The sequence below is a fragment of the Maniola jurtina genome, chromosome 10, assembly GCF_905333055.1.
Source record: "Maniola jurtina chromosome 10, ilManJurt1.1, whole genome shotgun sequence".
In the NCBI taxonomy this organism is placed as follows: Eukaryota; Metazoa; Arthropoda; class Insecta; order Lepidoptera; family Nymphalidae; genus Maniola; species Maniola jurtina.
In genome coordinates this window covers 14,151,285-14,173,679 of record NC_060038.1, presented here as the reverse complement: position 1 = coordinate 14,173,679, position 22,395 = coordinate 14,151,285, and the positions used below count along the sequence as shown (strand labels likewise).

The 22,395-nt window shown below is 39.5% G+C and overlaps 2 protein-coding genes across 3 annotated transcripts; one reads left to right on the top strand and one right to left on the bottom strand.

Moving 5' to 3' along the window:
• Positions 1–80: 80 nt before the first annotated feature.
• Positions 81–20,145, top strand: LOC123868748 (putative transporter svop-1). Of its 2 annotated transcripts, XM_045911342.1 has the most exons (13): positions 81–110; positions 662–843; positions 2,289–2,450; positions 3,126–3,288; positions 9,629–9,750; positions 9,964–10,208; positions 11,017–11,165; positions 11,836–11,959; positions 12,750–12,868; positions 18,090–18,105; positions 18,952–19,097; positions 19,243–19,370; positions 19,911–20,145. In XM_045911342.1, exons 2-13 carry the CDS (start codon positions 795–797, stop codon positions 20,003–20,005), a joined length of 1,518 nt encoding a protein of 505 aa, XP_045767298.1. In that variant the 5' UTR covers positions 81–110; positions 662–794; the 3' UTR covers positions 20,006–20,145. The 2 variants fall into 2 exon arrangements, with proteins under 2 accessions (XP_045767298.1, XP_045767297.1); XM_045911341.1 differs by lacking the exon at positions 81–110 and having other exon boundaries at positions 634–843.
• LOC123868759 lies at positions 7,483–9,281 on the bottom strand. Its single transcript, XM_045911362.1, has one exon. The coding sequence runs from the start codon at positions 8,984–8,986 to the stop codon at positions 7,868–7,870; it is 1,119 nt and encodes a 372-aa protein (XP_045767318.1). The 5' UTR covers positions 8,987–9,281; the 3' UTR covers positions 7,483–7,867.
• Positions 20,146–22,395: the final 2,250 nt, after the last annotated feature.

Below are 22,395 nucleotides of genomic sequence, written 5' to 3'. Positions count from 1 at the left end.
ATATTCTAGTGATAACGATAACAAAATAGCAAAATACCTATTTGAAAATTTGCATAATAAAAACTTACTGTTTGATAACTCTCAGAATAGGTCGTACGTTGTTTTAAAACGTTAGTTTAATTCAAAATTAAAATAAGTGCTTTCCACTCTAGTGTTGACCAAAAACCATAGAGTAAACGTAAGCGTAAGAGCAACTATTATTTAGGCCATGTACAGACCAAGCAGCGAAAAGCGAATGCGAATTGTGACCGATGGACACCGAACGCTCGCTCGCCTTCGCTGTTGTAAAATCAGTGAAGGTAAGCGAATTGATAGGGGACATTGGTTTGTGATTGAGTTGGCCAAAATAGATTTATTAGTGAGTCTCTATTTAAGGACTTTGTTAGGTTGAGCGGTAAGTGCTTTTCGAATTTCGTGGTAACTCATTAATTTTCCGGGATAAAAAGTGAAGTGAAGGCGAACGAGCGTTCGGTGTCCATCAGCCATGTTTACAATTTGCCTTCGTTTGGCGTCGCTGCTCGCTCTGTATGCGCCATAAGATGGCATTAAATGCGCGCGTATGTGTGGACGATAGATTTGTACGACACACATGAATCGCGTTTTTTGAACTTATCACAACTTCTGCAGTCACGCTGGAAACATCAGTTCAAGTTTTGCTTAGGTATTTCTTAAAATAACTGAATGGAAAGTTTTGTCGATTTGACAACTTTTTTTATGTGAAACAGAAGAGTTTATCAAACAAGTTAATCTTATATCATTTAAAAGACGAATTTGATAAAATTGTGTATTTCAAAATGATGGCCAAAACTTCGGTAAACTTTGAGGAAGCTTTGAATATGACTGGTGAGTAACAATATTACCCGTCACTATGATTAAGTATACTAACAAGCAGCTTATGTTTAGATAGCTTGCTCTATACTTATATTAAAGAACCTATAGGCAGTTCCATACGTACGAGTATTTACTCTATCATTTATTTTTACCTCCTTGGAACCTCCTTGGATGGTGCCCAGAATACTGGCTGCATTTCTATACTGGACAGCCAGGCTGATTCTTTTCCGCAAAAAATGAGCCAGCCCTTCTGTCACCAGAGGAAGCTATTTTCCATCTTTTGTAATTATTTTGTGGAAAATATTCACCTCAAATCATCTGATACTTATAATAATTGTTCGAAAAAATTCATGCGGTACACACCGATAGTTTTTTTAGATCTCTTATCTCTTGTACTAATATGTTAAATGCTTCAGATATCATTGTACAAACATTACGAGTGAATTGGTAATTTTATTATCTTAATTACATAATTGCTTTTCCTACGTAATTCATTAGATCTTAAAAATGTTGAAATAATATATTGCGTGTTTACGTATAATTTCAAGTGGTGATAGCCCAGTGGTGTCTAATTGGGGGGTTGGGGGTTCGTTCCCTGCCACACACTATTCTAACTTTTCGAAGTTATGTGCGTTATAGTATACATCGATGGTTATATGCAATTAAATGTCACTTGTTGAATGTCACGGTGAAGGAAAACATCGTGAGGAAACCTGAACGAAACGGTATAAATTATAATCATATGAAATCAAATTTTACAAGAGAAAAATACATTTTACAAAAAAACCGAACGAAAGCTGTTGAAACTTTACTGTAATTGTACCGTTTTTATCGAATTCACGAACTTTGGACTCAAGTTTTATACTGTTTTATTAACCCCCGACCCAAAAAGAGGGTTGTTATAAGTTTGACGTGTGTATCTGTGTATCTGTCTGTGGCACCGTAGCGCCTAAACTAATGAACCGATTTTAATTTAGTTTTTTTTGTTTGAAAGGTGGCTTGATCGAGAGTGTTCTTAGCTATAATCCAAAAAAATCGATTCAGCCGTTTGAAAGTTATCAGTTCTTTTCTAGTTACTGTAACCTTCACTTGTCGGGGGTGTTAAAAATTTTTAATTTACACTTGTTTAATAGACGTTTTGCTTGGATATGAGTTCTGATTTCAATCTAAATAAATAAACAAATAAATTCTTTATTATTCAAAACACATAGGGCGCAAGTAACTACTGCATATTAATTACTATGTACATTTTATATCATGTTATAGTATGCAGAAACTAAATTACTGTCCCTAAGTTTGAGATTAGCGTGTGAAATAAGTACGCAACAAAACTTGCTCATTTAATACAAAATTAATACTCTATTTACTCAGTGGACAAACAAGGTCCAGATTAATAAAAGAGTTTTTATTAGAAGAGTATAAATGTTCACCAGCCTTTTAAATGTTTTTTTGGGCAGGTTTCGGCAAGTTCAACATCCTGGCCTTACTGGTGACACTCAGTCTGATCATGGGGATGACGTTTGAGACCGTGTCCGTGGCTTATCTGGTGCCCGCGAGTGCTTGTGACTTCGACACCACAGTTGCACAGCAGGGACTCATGGCTGGGATGCCACTTTTAGGTAGGTACCAAGTTTAAATAGGAGATGAAAGTTTTGTATGAAAGTCCGTCATTTTTCAACTTAAGTATATAATCTAAATGATGCCCACGACTTCGTCCGCGTGGTTTAATGATATTTAGAAAATCCCCTGGGAACTCTTTGCTTTTCCGGAATGAAAAGTTTCCTATGCCAATTCTTGCTACCTCTGTTCCCATATAAATCGGTTAAATGGATGAGACTTTAAGAATCCCATGGAAACTCTTCGATTTTCCGGGATAAAAAGTAGCCTATGTCCGTCCCCAGGATGTAAACTAACTCCGTACCTTTCATTAAAATCGGTTAAACTACAAGGCTGTGAAATGCTAGCAGACAGACCGACACACTTTCGCATTTTTAATATTAGTATGGATTTTTGTATCCAACTCTATTTTGACCATGTGCACAATTGTCAATAACTCTGTCTCATTGGAAAACTCAGAGTAAATAGTGGGAAAGCAGGAAAATTTTAAGTAGACGAGAGCGTACAAGCAAACTAAGCTTAGTGTGAGGCGTTTGGCAGTAATAAAAAGATGATGGGAAATTGGCGTGGTTAGGAAGGCTGAACACCGGACGAGGTGCCAATAGGGAGGGCAATATTCCGCTGTGGATATCCATAGGCTAAAATGATGTCACTTTGCTTCTTTTGTTTCTATGCAGGTATAATAGCGTCGTCCTACTTCCAAGGCTACATGGCCGACATCCGCGGACGGAGGCGGGTCCTTGGGTGGAGTATGTGGGTAGCCTTTGTGTGTGGCGGTGCAGCAGCATTGTTTCCTAACTGGATTGTATTCTGCGTTTTGAAGTTTATGTCTGCTGGCGCGTGAGTTCTATCATTTTAAACATTCAAAGTATCATTCGAACCTGTGCGACCAAAGCGACTGCGAAGCGGTAACGGCAGCTGCGCGGCGGGCGCCTCTCATGACATTTAATGACACTTGCGCAAGAGTGAACTAAAGTGATGAAACTTTCGGTTTCATCCTGAATCGACATCATTAGGTTTTATTATTTTATTTGTTAATAATAATCGCTCAAATATTAGTCTACGGGTACGTGAAATCAAAGATAACTAGTGATTTCAATTTTCATCACAGGATTTCATAGCCTAGTTAGCGTCAAATATAGGTCCTGTACCTGACATTTGACATGTGTAGAAGCCTCGAAGTTTGGTTACCATAAATGTCGTGAACTATGCCTACGCGACAACAACGCGATTCGAACGCGTCTGCAGAGTGGGAAGCACGCGTCTTGTGATCAGTAACAGTGCACTAACAAATGAGGTTTACGATTCGCTAGGTGAGCACGTGTAGATTCGCACGCGCAGGTGTGGCAGTAGCTTTAAGCGACTTCTTTTGAATCGAATCGACTGATATTAGGTTTTATTTATATTTAACACTAGAGGATGCCCGCGACTTCATCCGCGTGGATGTAGGTTTTGAATATGATTGATAAAAAATCGATGGGAAACAGTTCCCACGGGATCTTTTCCGGGATAAAAAGTTGTTTATAATAATAATAATAATAATAAATAGGCTTTATTGCTTACATATTGCTAGTGACAAACATACATAATATGTTATAAGTAAATTAAATCTATAAAAAAAAACTAACAATTGCAATAGGCCGCAAACTCAGCATGGCCGAGCATTGATGGCAATGCTCAGCGCTGGTTTTCAGTTTGCTCCAAAAATATTGATTAATAAAATAAAAACGCACCGCGCCCGTTGCGTTCCCTGCTTATTGATCAATATTAAAATGAATACAGTACAACCCAAAAAAGAACCTTAAAAACCGTACAGTAGAAAGAAAAATGAAAAGGAGAAAAAAGCACACACATACACATAACAAGCAAAAAAAAATAAAAATAAAAACTAAACAAGATAAGATCTAAACAAGATGTCCCTTCCCAGCTAGGCCTAACGAATAATATTATTAATAACTTAAATAGTAGTATTATAGACAACAATAATAATAGTATGGTTCCAATTAATCAAGTATCTATGTATTATATAACTAAAATTATTTACATTATGCACTAGTCAGATATATGGATATAAATAAGACTAGGATAGAATATTTAGCATATCTAGCCTTAATTTCATTATTAAGACGTGTAAATAAGTAAGTTAGGTGTAAATAAATTTAGCTGCCTCGATCTGGTCATTTAAATAAAAATTCCTTAATTTCTTTTTTATTGTGATCTCGCTAGTAGGATAATTCCATTCCCGAAGCGGAGGCGGGAGATCGTTCCAAACCTTAGCTGCAGCAAAACGGAAACAGCCCCTGAATCCTGCCTTTTTATGAGTAGGTATAGCCAGCTTCTTTTTTTTGCTGAAATCGAGTCGTGCCTCTGTCAACTCGCCAGTGTAGTCTGTCATATAAGTACGGCGGTCGCTTGTTAAATATTACTCTGTGAATCAACATTGCAATGTGTAAGTTCCTACGTGACTTCATACTAAGGATTTTATGGCTATTGATAACAGGTGTAATATGGCCTCTCCTTGGAACATCAAAGCAGAATCTAATGCATGCATTCTGTATGCGTTGAACGGCCTTTTCAGTCTTTTTGAGCAGTCTAGGTCCGTATATAGTATCACAATAATTAAAAGCTGACAAAATAAGAGATTCCACGAGTATCCGCCGGACTCCGACCGTCAAAAAACGCCTTACACCGTATAGTACTTTTAGCTTGTAGAAAGCGTTCCTTATCTTAGTGTTAAGATGTTCAATGAATCTTAGGTCTTCATCCATATATAGCCCTAAGTTTCTTGCGATAGCCACATTATCAATAGGCTCGCCTTTTATAGCTATATTTGGTTTTCTCCCTTTTATGATAGCTCTCTGATGCTTACTTCCCAACACCATAAAATTCGTCTTTTTGGCATTAAGAACTAGTCTATTTTCCTCCGACCATTTAGAAATATAATCCAAGTCCTTATTTATTAATTCTGCCGCTTCTGCTGTTCGTTCCGGGTTAAAATGGTAGTAAATTTGAGTGTCATCAGCATATAGGTGGGCATGGCAGTGTCGTATATTCTGGATAATATCGGCAGTATAAATTATAAATAGTAAAGGGCTAAGGCTCGACCCTTGTGGAGTACCCCGTGGAACAGTGTTTACCTGAGATAACAACGGTACTTTCACGTCTTCGTCAACTACCACATACTGTTTCCTGCAACGGAGGAACGAGCTAAACCAAGTACATGCATTCGAATCGACACCATAATATCGCAACTTGGCTAACATAAGTTCAACATCTATACAATCAAATGCTCTAGAGAAATCTAGCAGTATTAGTATGGTACCCTCCCCTCTGTCAGATGCAGATAGTATGTCGTCTGTGACTGATGTTAAAGCCGTTGCCGTCCCGTGGCCCTTTCTAAACCCTGATTGTACCGCTGGAAGCAAGTTATTTGTTTCTAGATACCTAGAGAGTTGGCTACATACCAGTTTTTCAATGATCTTTGACATAACTGGTAGTATACTAATTGGTCTTAGATCTTTGTAGTCTGAAACAGTTGCAGATTTTGGGAGCGGTACAACCTTGGCTAGTTTCCACCGATCAGGAAAAACATTTTTGGAAATAGAGGTATTTAGTATGTAAGTGATTATTGGCAGAGTCCGCGGTAAAGTTAATTTGAGCATGCTAACCGAGATGTCATCATGACCTGCCGAATTAGTTGTTATGCCTTTAATTATCTTAAGAACTTCCTTTTGCGAGCATACCTGTAAAGAGAACACATTGTCCGTACACCTATTTTCTGTAAATTTCTTTACTATCTCTGGTGGGACTGTAGTGCCACCAGGTAATGTTAAAAAGTGATCATTTATTCTATTAGGAATTTTTAAGTGTTCTGGTATATGAGATGGGGTTTTATGACCAAACGGGGAGATCTTTTTAAAGTGATACCACATTTTATTCGGCTTTTTTAAATTATTATTGACATAAAACGTGAAATAGGCAGTTTGCTCCCTTTTAATGCTCGCGTTTGTGTAATTTCTAAGGTTTCTATAATATGACCAGTTCGATTCCTCATTGTATTTGTGCGCTTTTTTTAATGCGTCATCTCTCAAATTCATCATAATTTTAATAACGTCTGTTATCCAAGGGTGAGGCTTCTCCTTAGTTTTAATGCACACTACAGGTGCATGTTTGTCAAAAAGCTCTAATATGTGATTGTTAAACTGTTCGACCATTGCATTTACATCATCCAAACACATTATATCATCCCACGGTATGGCGTTAAGGTCTTTCTCAAAAAGTTCCACGTTAATTTTATTTAAGCACCTCCTCCTCACGTACTGTGCCTGTACCTTTGGTTTTTTTATATTAAATTCTGCAGTCACGAGGGCATGATCACTCAGGCAAGTATTATGAATAACCTTTACATTTTTACAGCGTGTTGGAGCATCTGTTATAATTAGATCTATAAGCGATGAAGTCGTTTCAGTAACTCTTGTTGGCTCTTGGACTAGTTGAGAGTAATTTTGTTGTTCCAGGAAACTCAAGAACTCTTGGGCATTTTTGCTGTCTTTATCTTTCAGGTTTACATTGAAATCCATCAGCAGACACTGAAAACTGTATGCAGATAAGGCACTCAGTGTCTCGCTAAGCTCTTCTATGGATTTATTTACAAACTGATATTCAGGTCTATAGGCAGTTCCAACAGCTATATGACTTCCTTTTATTCTTACTTCTATCCACAACTGTTCAAGTTCTGTCTGTGGCTGCTGAATCACCCGTACCTTAATTCCTTTTCTTATGTAAAAACCAACTCCGCCTCCTCTTTTCCCAGTCGTTCTAGGAACATGCTTAAATGTGTACCCCGGGATATGGAATGCATCCGTATTTTCTCCGCATCGTAACCAAGTTTCATTTAGTGCTAAGATATCAGGCTCATATTTCTGCATAGATTCTAATAATTCAGCCCTCCCCGTGTTAAGTGATCGTACATTCAACAAACCTAGCTTTAGATATTTCTCAGTACCCATGAGTGGTTAAAGAAAAACAACCAAAAATAAAAAACAATATGTATTGAGAACCTGATACTAAAAAGAATAACCATTTAGTATGAGCCTGCGATACCTGTATTAGTACTATACAGTTATAGACCGTATGAGGAGTAATTTTATTGGCACCTATTGAACTATGGCAGCCTCGCTCTGGACGGATTGAGTAATTAGAATTCCTACTAAAACTCACAACAATGGACTTAATATAATTACTGCAAGCTGGAAGGGAAACATATAAAATTACAATTACTTTCATTATATTATTATAACCTTTAGCATATATACACGTAACCATTTCCTTACTTATTCTATTAGCGCATTTTTCTTGATATACACTTAATCGTTTGCTGTAGTTTTTTTGTGGCATGACACTATCACAAATACACTGATTAAACATTTGGACCAATATTTTCTGAACCAAAAATACGCAAAATGTCCTGATCTGACCTAATCCGCACTCCAGATTGTCCTTCGTTTTTTCTCGCGTAGATACGTCCGTCTCGACTCCATATAAATTTCCATTTACAACTCTTAGCTGCAGCTCGCGCTTTATTAAACAGTTGTCTATTATTTTTCGTCAGGCGTTCATTGATGTAGAAACGTCGCACAGGACCGGGGAGGCTCAGGTCAGCTGTGGTGGCCTCTCTGCGCACTCGGGCCGCTCGCAGCAAGTCATCACGCAGCGCGCGCCTCGCCAGTCGCACGACGATCGGGCGCGCGGTCACTGCGTCGCGGCCTCCACGCGCGTCGCGGCCTGCACGCACGGGGCCCACCCGCTCAGCTCGTACTATGTCACTTTCCTTTAGTGTGATACCTATTTTGGCCGCGACCAGCGTTGTGACATGGAGCACGTTCTCCCCCTTCTCCTCTGGGATACCCGTGATATCAACATCGTTCAGCAGAAGTTCCTGGTCGCGGTCGTTGAGCTCAGCTTTTAATTGTCCAATCATTGCCTCCACAGCCGTAGAATCGGTGCCGTTTCGCTCTTTTGATTGGCTTTCTACCGAGACAATTCTGGACTCCAGGTCATCAATTCGCTTGCTAAATTGCTTTTCCACACGAGTAACGCTGGATTCTAAGTCGTCAATTCGCTTATTACATTGCAGCAATGAGGATGAGACATTAGATAGTTCCCGCTTGATCCCCTGCATCTCATTACGCAAGCTACTCAATTCCTCCCTAAGTACTTCACGGAACAACTTTAATTCTTCGGCCACCGAGAAATCAGCCGTAATGTCATGCGCGGTGTCATTAGGCGACATGCATGGACTTTGGTCGGCCGCACAAGCCAAATCACGCTCCGAGCAGATTTTAATCGGTGTGTCATCGTTATTTTTCCTTGGAACTTTAGCTTTACACTCGGGGCATGCCCAACCTGCTACGATCTTATTCTTATCTTGTATACCAACGCATGCTAGGTGATATGAGCTCTGGCATCCTATACAAGCGGCCCCCTCAGCAGGGTCTTTGGGCATAAATTTCCCACAAGCGGCACATTTCAAGACCATTTTTGAGCAAGATGAAAAAGTCTTTACACAGCAACAGTTGTTAGTTCAAGATTGTGTCGATTCTAGTGGCCGCGTGCGTAGTAGTGTGCGTGTGTCTCGCTTTGTCGACTCACCCTTCGAAGTACTATTTTTATTTTTCCCTCTACGGAAGGACGCGCCAGGAACCACACATCAAAAATAGTGGCACTCTCCAGCAAAAAAATGACACCAAAACAGCATTAGCTATGATACTATGCACTTGTTCAGAATGCGGGTGTCTGTAAAAACACTCGTGTTTGTACTCGTACGTCGGCACATGCGCCCCGGGCGGCGGTGCGCGGCGGACATGTTTATGTCATTAACATGGACGCAAGTACCTCGGTACCAAACATACAAATCAGTTTAGCGGATGGGTCTTTACTCTTTAGGAATGCCGTGGGAACTCTTTGTTTTTCCGGGATAAAAAGTAGCCTGCTGTAGTAGATGTCCGTTCCCGGGATATAAGCTAACTCTGTACCAAACGTCAGAATCGGTTAAACTGTTGGGCCGTTAAAAGGTAGCAGACAGACAGACAGACACACTTTCGCATTTATAATATTAGTATGGATTGGTATTTGGTATAAGTATTTGGTACATCAATCGTATTTTTTTTCGTTTTTTCAGTTTAGCTGGCACAATACCGTTGTCACTGGCATGGCTGAGCGAATGTACGCCGCAGCACAAAAGATCCATCCTGGTGTCTCTGACTACTTCCATCTATCTTGTAACCACAGGATGTATGGCTGGTAAGCTTATTGTTGCTATTGTCCTTTTTAACCCCGACCCAAAAAGAGGGGTGTTATAAGTTTGACTTGTGTATCTGTCTATTTGTGTATTTGTATATCTAGAGTATCATTGTCGTTCATAATATAAACTGTTCATCAAACTTCTGTCTCATATCTTTTTTGTAGATTTTCAAGAATTTCACGTTGGTTTTGTCAAAATTGATCTTTTTTCAGTTTTAGCAATTCCGGTCCTACAGCTGAAATTCTCTTACTACATCCCATACTTCAACATCTACTTCACTTCATGGCGGCTCTTGAACCTGGTGTTTGCCTCAACCTGCGCAGTGGGAGCGATATGCATGTTCAGTTCGTACGAGAGCCCGAGGTACTATCTATGCATGGGCAAAGAAGAAAAGGCTTTAGTGGTTTTGAGAGGAATTTTCGCGACCAATTCGGGGAAGAAGGCAGAGGATTATGAAGTGAGTTGTAGTTTTCACACTAATATTATAAAGGTGAAATTTTGTGTGTATGTGTGTGTATGTGTGTGTGTGTGTGTGTGTGTGTGTGTGTGTATGTTTGTTACTCCTTCACGCAAAAACTACTGGATGGGTTTGGCTGAAATTTAGAATGGAGATAGATAATATCCTGGATTAGCACATAGGCTACTTTTATCCCAGAAAATCAAAGAGTTCCCACGAGATTTAGAAAAACCTAAATCCACGCGGGCAAAGTCGCGGGTATCGGCTAGTAAATTATAACACCTGTAAGTTTAATTTACTCACATAAAAAATGCTTACATGATTAACTTACGAAAAATTTACTAATGTAAACACTCTCTTACCAAAAGCTGTCAGTTAAATACGTAAACTAATTACGTGAGTAAAACTTACAGGCGTTATCGCGGCCGGCATGCGGGTTCTTCATGATGTTTTCCTTCACCGTTAAAGCAAGTGATATTTTTAATTGCTATAAAATATGATGTAAATTATTTATTTATAAATCATCGGTCTTTGTAATTGGTTTGAAGAATAGTCGAGTTTTAGTCTATAAACTTTATCTTATTTCAATAATATCACCTACCTCTAATAATATCTATCTATAGCTATGTCCTTTGCACCATTTTGGTGAGATCGCTAGGTAGCGATAAGGCCAAATTGTATTTTTTTTTGCTTTGTAGGTGTTTTTTTCTGTGCTAATTTTGTGGTGCACAATAAAAGTACATATATTGATTTATTTATTATTTCTCTTTTCTTTCGTTCATTCGTTGCTGATATCCTTAATTTTCAGGTGACATCGGTGGTTTTAGGAGAAGACACCGGAGCGCCCAACAAGGGGATGTTTTCTTCGATGGTCGCACAAACGGTGCCACTATTGAGACCTCCTCTGTTGAAGAATACTATTCTCTTGTCGGCGTTATTTATTATAGCTTATACTGGGTAAGAATACTCTATCTATCTCTATTTATATAACCTACTAATATTATAAATGTGAAAGTGTGGATGTTTTTTTTAAGAATATTAGCCATGATGCTAATCATGACTAATACTCCCCTTTCCCCTCCAATTAGGCGTAAAGCTTGTGCCAGGAGTGGGTACGACAATATTGCAACGTTTGAACTGCCGACCTTTCGGAATTCAGGCCGCTCCTCAACCGTTGAGCTATCGAGGCTGAGTGTGGATGTTTGGATGTTTGTTACTCCATCACGCAAAAACGGCTGAACGGATTTGGCTGAAAATTGGAATGGAGATAGATTATACTCTGGATTAACACATAGGCTACTTTTTATCCCGGAAAAACAAACAGTCCCCACAGGATTTTTAAAAACCTAATTCCACGTGGACGAATTCGCGGGCATCAGCTAGTAATAATAATAAAACTGTAACTGGACGATTTCTGTGCATTTCCTTATGCTATAAGACCTAAGCTAAATTTCATGATTGCAGGTAAACCGAAAGTACCCTAAAGGTTTTCTTGACAGAGACGACAGATGAATAGACGGAAAGACGGACAGACAGACAAACAGACAGATAGACAATAAAGTGATCATATAAGGGTTCCGTTTTTCCTTTTGAGATACGGAACCCTAAAAAAATGTCTATTTTTCAGGATAAGTCCATTCATATTGTGGCTCCCATTCATCGCAGACTCTGTAATGAAGGCACAGGAAAGAGGTGAAGCCATGTCTTTCTGCCAAATGTTGCAGTCGACGCAAAACTCAACTTTGACCGAGGTAAACATATTAAATATCCTAACAACTTATTTCTCGAGTTAGGATATAGGAAAAAGCAAACTTTACTTTGAGAAGTGCATGATAAATAAGTTAAAATGAGCTAAATAATTAGACATCCTAGCAAGTAAAGGTTGTTACGGGTATAGTCTCGTACAAGCCTCCTAAGGGGTCCTTTTTCATAGAGACTCAGCTTGCTGCGCGTCGCGGTTGGGACTGCAAACCGCTTGCTATTCCAGCATGTGTAGTAGCGGGAGGGCTTACAGATTTATCTGGTTTACTGTTCCTTGTGAATTTATTTCTGACACATCGAGATCACTTATCACACATGTGTGTGTGTGTGTGTGTGTGTGTGTGTGTGTATATTTGTTACTCCTTCACGCAAAAACTACTGGACGGATTTGGCTAAAATTTGGAATGGAGATAGATAATATCCTGGATTAGCACATAGGCTACTTTTTATCCCGGAAAATCAAAGAGTTCCCACGGGATTTCGAAAAACCTAAATCCACGCGGGCGAAGTCGCGGGCATCGGCTAGTGTGTATATAAAGGCAAAGCTGACTGACTGACTGATCTGAAATTCTGAGCTGAAATTTGGCATGCAGATAGCTATTATGACGTACCTAAACATCCGTTAAGAAAGGATTTTTGAAAATTCAATCCCTAAAGGGGTAAAAAACTGAGTTTACGCGGGCATGAGCAGGTTGGAGATAATTTATCTTGTACTTTGCAATTTCACAATACAAACGCATGACGCTGGCTGAGCAATAATTTTCGCATTGCTTGTTCCAGACCAGTGATTGCAGCCTCAACACGTTCGCGTTGGTCACTGTGTTCGTGACCAGCATGGCGCTTGGAGTCATCAACATCATACTCAGCACAGTCATCAACTATGTTGGACGGAAACGCATGTGTAGAGGCACTGCGAGTAATCATTTTAGAAGCTACGCGTGCGACGACGTAGCGTAATTCGTTAGTTGCCCCTAGCCTCTTGTAGCGTGTTGTTGTTTCCAAAGAAATTGTAACTTTAAATAGTGAATTATAATATATATTTTTTTAGTGTTCATTTCTTTTGTTTTTCTTTCTACCCTGGTAGAGAACACGGCGCTACTATATATCCAGCGACATCAGTCGTACATTAAATATATGTACATTAAATATCTGTACAAAAACACCTGTACATTGGTGACTCGGACTTTGAACTACCAGGGTAGCGCGTGTTAATTTTATTAAAATAGTAACGTAACGTAAGCTAGGGCAACTCAAGTTAACACGTGTAAGGAAGTGAAAAACTAAAAAACTGTAAAAATGGCGCAACCTACGACAGTAGTGATGGATGAAGACACGCATCTAGCGTCGATATCTATCACGTCGAAGATCCCGGAGTTTTGGACCGACCAACCTAGGGTCTGGTTTATCCAGCTGGAAGCAATACTGGCACCACAAAAACAAGGAGACGCATCCAAGTATAATATAGTGGTATCCAAGCTGGGTAAGGATGTCATTCAACAGGTGACGGACATCCTCATCAATCCTCCGGAGGAGCGTAAGTACGAGGTACTTAAAGAAAGGTTGCTGAACATATATGAAGAGTCGGAGAACCGCCAGATACAGAAGCTCATCGGGGAGATGGAACTGGGTGATCAGAAACCCAGCCACCTCCTCCGAAAGATGCAGGATCTGGCCAGGGGTAAAATGAATAATGAGACCCTAAGCGTATTATGGCAGAATCTGCTACCAGCAGCAGCACGAGGCGTTCTGGCTGCGACAGAAGCTAAAGATCTAGACAGACTAGCCGTGATTGCTGACAAAGTAATGGAAACTATGAAGTCCCAACCAGTAGCAGAAGTGGCAGCAAAGGAGGCGGTACCCGGAACTTCGTCGATGGCAGCTGAAATAGCCAGGATACATGCAAGGTTGGACCAGCTGGACAGGTCCAGACACAGTTGGCGAGGCAGGCGAGGTCGCGAAAGGTTCCGTGGTCGTTCGCGTTCCCGAGGACGAGAGGAAAATAGGTCCAGACGTACCCCGGATAGCCCGGACTGGCTCTGCGTGCATCATTTTAAATATAGGCAGAGAGCTAATCGCTGCGAACAGCCATGCACCTGGAATAAGCAGCAGGAAAACTAGTGAAGATGCAGGTGGAACCGGTGGGTACCTGCGTCGAATTAGGGAACCACCGTTTATGTATTACGGATAAAGACAATGGCATACGTTATTTAATAGACACAGGTGCGAACATTTCAGTGTTGCCTAAAAGTTATAAATCAGTGTGTGACAGTGCAATGAATAATAAATACAAACTTTATGCCGCGAATGGTAGTGAAATACAGACTTACGGAACAAAGACTCTAGTGTTAAATTTAAGATTGCGTCGTGCGTTTAAGTGGACTTTTGTGATAGCCGACGTTAAACAACCCATTTTAGGAGCGGATTTTTTAGCTAAGTATAATTTGTTAGTAGACTTAAGAAACAGACGATTGTTAGATCAAGAGACTAACATGTATGTAATTTCCACTATAGTAAACTCGGAGCATTCATCTATTTTTACTATAGCCGAATCGCATCCATGTTATTCTCTTCTAAGTAGGTTCCCGGAATTGACAATGCCAGCGACGTTCAAAGAACCACCACGTCACAGCGTAAGACACCACATCGAGACTTCAGGACCTCCGGTGCATGCGCGCCCAAGGCCGCTGCCGCCGGACCGATTTAAAAAGGTAAGAGAAGAATTTCGCCTTATGCAGGAAATGGGTATTTGCCGCCCGTCAAAGAGTGCGTGGGCGAGTCCTCTACACGTTGTACCTAAAAAAGATGGTAATATAAGGCCGTGTGGAGACTATAGAGCGCTGAATGCAATTACGAAGCCTGATAGATACCCAATTCCTCACATAAAGGATTTTACGTTTATTTTAGCCGATAAGAAAGTATTTAGCAGGATTGATATTAACCGAGCGTATCATTTTATTCCGATAGCAGAGGATGACGTGGAGAAAACAGCAATCATTACACCTTTTGGTTTATTTGAATGGCCATGTATGTCTTTCGGTTTAAGAAACGCAGCACAAACGTTTCAACGTTTCATGAATAATTATGTTTTACAGGATTTAGAGGCAAATTTTCAACAAAATAACCCGGATTGCGCAAATTATAAAGCAGAATTTGTTTTTTCATACTTAGATGATTTAATAATAGCTAGCGAAAATAGTTCGCTCCACGAAAAACATTTAGAGACCGTTTTTGAAAGATTACAACAAGTTGGGCTAACTATTAATTTAGCAAAGTGTGCATTTTCGCAGGATAAAGTTGAGTTTCTGGGTCATGAGGTCTCAGCCAGTGGTTTAAGGCCGTTGCCAAGCAAGGTCCAAGCCATTGTAGACTTTCCCAGACCGAAAACGGTAGAGGAACTTCGTAGATTTCTAGGCATGGTAAATTTCTATAGAAGTCATTTGCGTCAGGCAGCCGAATATCAAGCTGAATTAAATAAGTATCTTCACGGAGCAAAGAAACGTGACAAAAGTAGTATAGTGTGGACAGAAAGTGCTGTTCAAGCTTTCGAACAATGCAAGTTGAATTTACAGAACGCTGCTTTGTTAACGTATCCGATAACAGGTCAAGTGCTTGCTATAATGGCAGACGCGTCAAATACTTGCGTTGGAGGCACATTGCAACAAAGAGTAAATAACGAATGGGTTCCGTTAGGTTATTTTTCGAAAAAATTGACTGACACGCATCAAAAGTACAGTACCTACGACAGGGAGTTACTTTCGCTTTATTTGTCAGTGCAATATTTTAGGAACATGTTCGAAGGTAGAGATCTCATTTTGTATACAGATCATAAGCCGTTAACGTTTGCGTTTAAAAAGCTAAGTAGTAGTAAAGAAACGCCGCGAAGGACCCGTCAGTTATTATTTATTAGTGAGTTCACGACGGATATACGCTATACAAAAGGCGAAGAGAACGCGCCCGCGGACGCGTTATCGCGCGTTGAAACAATTTCGTGCCCGTCAGTACTTGACTTCACAGAAGTGGCTATCGCGCAAGCGAACGACACAGAGCTCACAGAATTGCTAGGAACAAAAAACGGTAACACGAGACTAATAAAAATTGACTTGCCGAGTGTAAATAAGCCCATTGTTTGTAACTTGCGAGGCGATAAGGCTAGGCCTTACTTACCAAAACAGTTTAGGCGTATCGCATACGAAACAATACATAACCTCAGCCATCCAGGCATTAGAACAACAAGGAAAATGGTAACTAATAATTATTTTTGGCCTGGGATGAATAAAGATATAGGTATTTGGGCTAGGTCGTGCATAGAGTGTCAAAAAGCAAAGGTTCACAGACACACTATGTCACCTTTAGGGCAATTTGCAAAAGTAGATAGAATGTGTCATTTACACATTGACATTACAGGTCCATTCACTATTTCAGAGGAAGGCTACAGGTATTGTCTTACAATGATAGATAGAGAAACGGGTTGGCCGGAAGCATTTCCAATTAAAGATATTTGTGCGAAGACAGTAGCCAAACTCGTGTATGAAGGATGGATTACTAGACATGGGTGTTTCATTAATTTGAGCTCAGATCAAGGAAAGCAGTTTGAAAGCAGTCTCTTTAGACAGTTAATGAAATATTTAGGGGTTCATAAGTTCAGGACGACACCGTACCATCCACAGAGTAATGGCGCGATCGAACGATGGCATCGTAGTTTTAAGGCCGCCTTAATGGCGAGATTAAAGGACAATAGATCGTGGGTTGAAGAAATGCACACCATTATGATGGGACTACGTGCAGCACCACGCAGTGACACAGGGGTAAGTGCCGCGGAATTAACCTTTGGGCGAACTCTGAGGCTCCCTGGAGAATTTTTCGAACCATCGGATAGTAAGATAACGGACGGTGAGGAGTACCTAAAGCAGTTGAAACAGGTAATTAGTAATTTAAGACCGAAACCCGAGACACAGAGAGACTCTCGAACTATTTTTGTGCACCCTGCCTTAAAAGACTGTAAAAAAGTTTTTGTTAGAAACGATGTAATGCGTAAGTGTCTACAACCACCGTATGACGGTCCCTATGACGTCATAAAGCGGTTGGAAAAAGCATACTTAGTACAGTTACCCAATAGACAAGCACTTATTTCCATTGACAGGTTGAAACCAGCTTTTGTCTTGGATATCAAAAATCCACGACAAACGCCGGCTGAAACGTCATGTAAGAAAAAATGTAGATTTAGTGACGATGACGTTTTGCCGACTCATACAATCCGTACTACTCGGAGTGGGAGAGTCAGCAAAACGCCCGTTAGGTATCAGTAGAATAATTTGAGTATCAACTAGCAATTAAGCAATAAGTATTACGAAATAAGTATTGTAAAATGGCCCCGATCCGCATATATTATTTTTTATTTTATTCATATATTATTTTTTATTAGAAGTCATAACTAAACCTTATTATTGAGAGTGTTAGAGTGGTTGACGATTGTTATAATTTATTGGATAGTGTGTAAATGTAAAATGTAATGTAACCAACATTCGAAGCGTTGAGTGCAACGAAGGCTGGATGGCGTGGGAATAGCAACAATTGAACGTGGTATTGCCACAGCGACCCCGTCGCCACCCGCTCAAGTTGTAGTGACTCATCTCAAGTATAATGTGTTAAGAGATGTACCATGCATCGAATCAAAGGAACACTTTACAAGGGTGACGTGTTTAAATTATTGATTTGTTGGGTAAGCGGATCGGAAACATTGCTAGGGTTGTCGAAAAATGAAGAACGAATATTGTGAAATAAAATTAAGGTTGCGGAAATTTGTATTTGTTTAATTTTTATTAAGATAAAAATTTGGGGTGGTGTGATGTAGAGGCACTGCGAGTAATCATTTTAGAAGCTACGCGTGCGACGACGTAGCGTAATTCGTTAGTTGCCCCTAGCCTCTTGTAGCGTGTTGTTGTTTCCAAAGAAATTGTAACTTTAAATAGTGAATTATAATATATATTTTTTTAGTGTTCATTTCTTTTGTTTTTCTTTCTACCCTGGTAGAGAACACGGCGCTACTATATATCCAGCGACATCAGTCGTACATTAAATATATGTACATTAAATATCTGTACAAAAACACCTGTACAGCATGGTTATTGCTGTACAGGTAACTTTGTATCTATACATATAATAAAATTGTAGAAAAGTGGTGTCTGTACAATGGAAATATATAAAAAAAATGTAGCAGGGGTTGTTATTATATCGATGCCGAACCCGAAATTGTAATTAATATTTTTTTTGTCTGTTTGTTTGTGTGTTTGTGCACGCTAATATCAGAAACGGCTTATTCGATTTAGATACGGTTTTCACTAATGTATTGTAGTAAGCTTCACTTAACATTTAGTGTTTATTTCATGTCAATCGGTTCATAAATAAAAAAGTTATGTCAATTTAAAGAATCACGGCGAACATTTTTAACGTACATGCTGCCCGAAAAGTGACTATTCCACGCGAACGAAGTCGCGGGCACAGCTAGTATTATAATAAAAGCGAATTGGACTGGCAAACGAAGAATTCCGTACCTTCTAGTAAGATATAGGACTATGTACCTATCTACTTACTTTAAAAAAATGTTAGAACAGCTTGCATATTCCATTCCATCAGTCTGTATGCGTCTACTGCTGGACATAGACCTTTCCAAGAGCGCGCCACCAAACACGGTTCTCTGCCTTCCTCATCCACGCGCTCCCTGCCGCCTTCCTCATCCACGCGCTCCTTGCCACCCTCCTCAGGTCATCGGTCCAGCGGACTGGAGGTCGTCCTAAACTGCGCTTATCGTTACGCGGTCACCACTCCAGAACATGTCTGCCCAACGGCCGTTGGTTCTACGACAGACATGACCTGCCCATTGCCACTTCAGCTTGCTAATCCTTTGAGCTATGGCGGTCGCTTTTCTGTCGGTCAGTTCTAAGAAGTAATATAATGTTACAAGTTTGTTTTTTTCGTATTCCAGATAGTTGCCGGTATAGCAGGGATGTGCGTCAACGCCACAAACTCCTGGATAATTGGCACGGTCTGTTTGATGGTGTACCTGTCTGGCACCGTCAACTTCGGCTTTATGACCACCTTCAGCGTTGATGTCTTCCCCACTTACGTCAAGTTAGTATTATATTCTAAGCTCCAAAGCTTACGGTATCGGCGTAAGGTCGCCTGTCTGTTGGTATTCTACAGGATATACTTTGGAGAGTGTGCTAAGAATTATGTTGTAACAGTAGTGATTAGTTATGTTTCTTTTTGTTTCCAGGGCTATGGCAGTTTGTTTAACCCTGATGGTTGGTCGAGTCAGTTCAGTTATGGGCATCAACATCCTCAAGTACCTGCTGGTAACTGACTGTCAACTCGCCTTTTATTGTTTTGCTGGACTCACACTTGGTAAGTTGTATGTCTTTTTTATTTTAGCGTTCTAAGTATGATGTCGCATTTTTTGTTATTCAAACTAAAACTAAAAGGTAACCATAGTTTTATCTTGTAAAGCATAATAAGTATCCACATAATAAGTATAGGTTGTTACGGATATACTCACGTATTTAGTCGACGTAAGCCCGACTAGTTTCGAACCCATCTGGGGTCCGTTTTCATCATAGGGACTCAACTCGCTGCTCGTCGCGGTTGACTTACGTCGACTAAATACGTGAGTATAGCCCTAAATCTATATTTATAATGGTAATCACTCACCATAGTTTAAACTTTCAAATAGGTAAATAATGGTGTTAACCTCGATAGCTCAACGGTTGAGGAGCGGACTGAATTCCGAAAGGTCGGCGGTTCAAACCCCACCCGTTGCACTATTGTCGTAACCACTCCTGGCACAAGCTTTACGCTTAATTGGAGGGAAAAGGGGAGTAGTAGTCATGATTAGCATGCCTAATATTCTTTAAAAAAATGATGTTAAAAATTCTATTTTTTTTTCAGTTGGTGGCTTCATCGCATTACTTTTACCAAGTGACGTCAAGAAGACTTGTAAAAAGGAGAATGGGTCCTACCAAGGCACTAACTTTGTAAGATAAATAACTAGGAATGAGCTTAGCTTAGTATTCAGTAGTTCTGTGATGTGGAACGACCTTCCAGAGTGTCCGTGTTTCCTGAATCCATGATTAATCTGAATTTCAATTAGAGGCGGGTCCCTTGTATATTATATTGCAATTAGGTAGGTACCTACCTACAATTCTGTATTTAAGGTTTAATATAGTGTATAATGCTGTAAATAATATTGTAAATAAAACTATTAAGTCGGGACATAAGTTTTTTACTACCACGATTTCATTATCTGGCTTTTTGTGTTTCTGTTTGTTTGTGTATTCGGTACTTTTGTACCCTAGCTAGAGATTTGTAACTTTGATGGACATAATTTGAACTTGACATGGGGAGCGAGAAAACAAATGAGTTAAAAGCAGAAAATAATTATTTAAACTCAAAAATCTTACTTATTACGTTTTTAAAACGGACTAAAAAAATAATTATAACAGCTAAGAGAATACTTATAAGATTTAAAACGGAAAATGGGGGACGCATGTAACAAGCATTATTAATAAAAACCGGCCAAGTGCGAGTCAGACTCGCGCACTGAGGGTTCCGTACTCGGGTATTTTTTCCAACATTTTGCACGATAAATCAAAAATCATTACGCATAAAAATAAATGAAAATCTGTTTTAGAATGTACAGGTAAAGTTCTTTCATGTGATACCCCACTTGGTATAGTTATCTTACTTTGAAAATTGAAACCCCTTTTTAATTTTTTTTAAATGATGTAACCACAAATTCACGGTTTTCAGATTTATTCCTATTCTTGTGCTATAAGACCTACCTAGACCTACCTGCCAAATTTCATGATTCGGGATTCGGGGATGTCAACGGGAAGTACCCTATTGGTTTTCTTGACAGACACGACGGACGGACGGACGGACGGGGACGGTCAGACAGACAGACAACAAATTGATCCTATAAGGGGTCCGTTTTTTCTTTTGAGGTACGAAACCCTAAAAATGAGTGAAGATAGTAGACTTGCTGTCATTGGGAAAATTAACATTTCATCATTAATATTTAATTATCATTTGCAGTGCAATAAAAATGTGGTAGTAAAATTGTCAGTGCCTTTATCTATTGCATGCACCCCACGTTTTTCGTTTTAAATCTTAGGTACCTAAGTACAAGTATATTTAAATTCCATAGTTATGATTGTTTATTTTATACTTTTAGCCCGTTACAAAAACATGGTTTATTATCTTAATACTAGCCTGATGCCCGCGACTTCATCCGCGTGGATTTACGTTTTTTTTTTTAAGATTTAACTTTTTGATTTTCCGGGATAAAAGTAGCCTATGTGTTAATCCAGGGTATAATCTATCTCAATTCTAAATTTCATCCAACTCTGTCTAGTAGTTTTTGCGTGATTGAGTAACAAACATCCAAACATCCACACTTTCACATTTATAATATTACTAGAGGATGCCCGCGACTTTGTCCGCGTTTCTTTAGGTTTTTAAAGATCCCGTGGGAACTGTTTGATTTTCCGGGATAAAAAGTTGCCTATTTCAATTACAGGAACGCAAGCAACCTCGGTACCAAATTTCATACAAATCGGTTAAGCGGATGGGTTTTTGGGAATCTCGTGGGAACTCTTTGATTTTCCGGGATAAAAATAGGCTATGTCCGTCCCCGGGATATAAGCTAACCCTGTACTAAATTTCGTCAGAATCGATCAAACTTTTGGGCCGTGAAAAGATAGAGACAGACAGACAGACAGACAGACACACTTTCGCATTTATAATATTAGTATGGATTAGGATTAGGATATTAGGATTAGGATTGTCAGATGCTCATTATTCTATGATATCACTAGATTAGTTTAGTGAAATAGTCTAATTGAGTTGTAATTTTAACATCTCCCGGGTGTTAGCCATATCCATAAGGGAGTTGGCCAACTCCCGGCTTATGCCATTTCGTTGCGACATAGATATAAGTTTCTAGAATGTGTCTTTTTTTTTTTTTTTTTATTCACTATAGGTAAGCGCTTGACCACAATCACACCTGATGGAAAGTGATGATGTGGTCTAAGATGGGACGCGTTTACCTAGAAGGTGCCTATTCACTCTTGTTTTAAAGATACCCGGATTGTAATGTCTACAATATTACATCGAATTTGAATGGTTATAATATTTAAATGAGTACCAGACTACGTTTGTATGGGCCGAGTTTCGGAGAGACCGCCGCGCCGTTAAGGAAAAAAAACAAATTCATTGATATTATGTAAACATATTCTATGTTACACTTAACCTACATAATCCACAGCATTCCACAGTTTTGCGCAGTTTTCTTAAAGGCTACATAATAATATTAAGCTTCGCCAACTTTACGAAATTGCAAACGCATTCGAATACCGGGTACCTATAGTGCCAC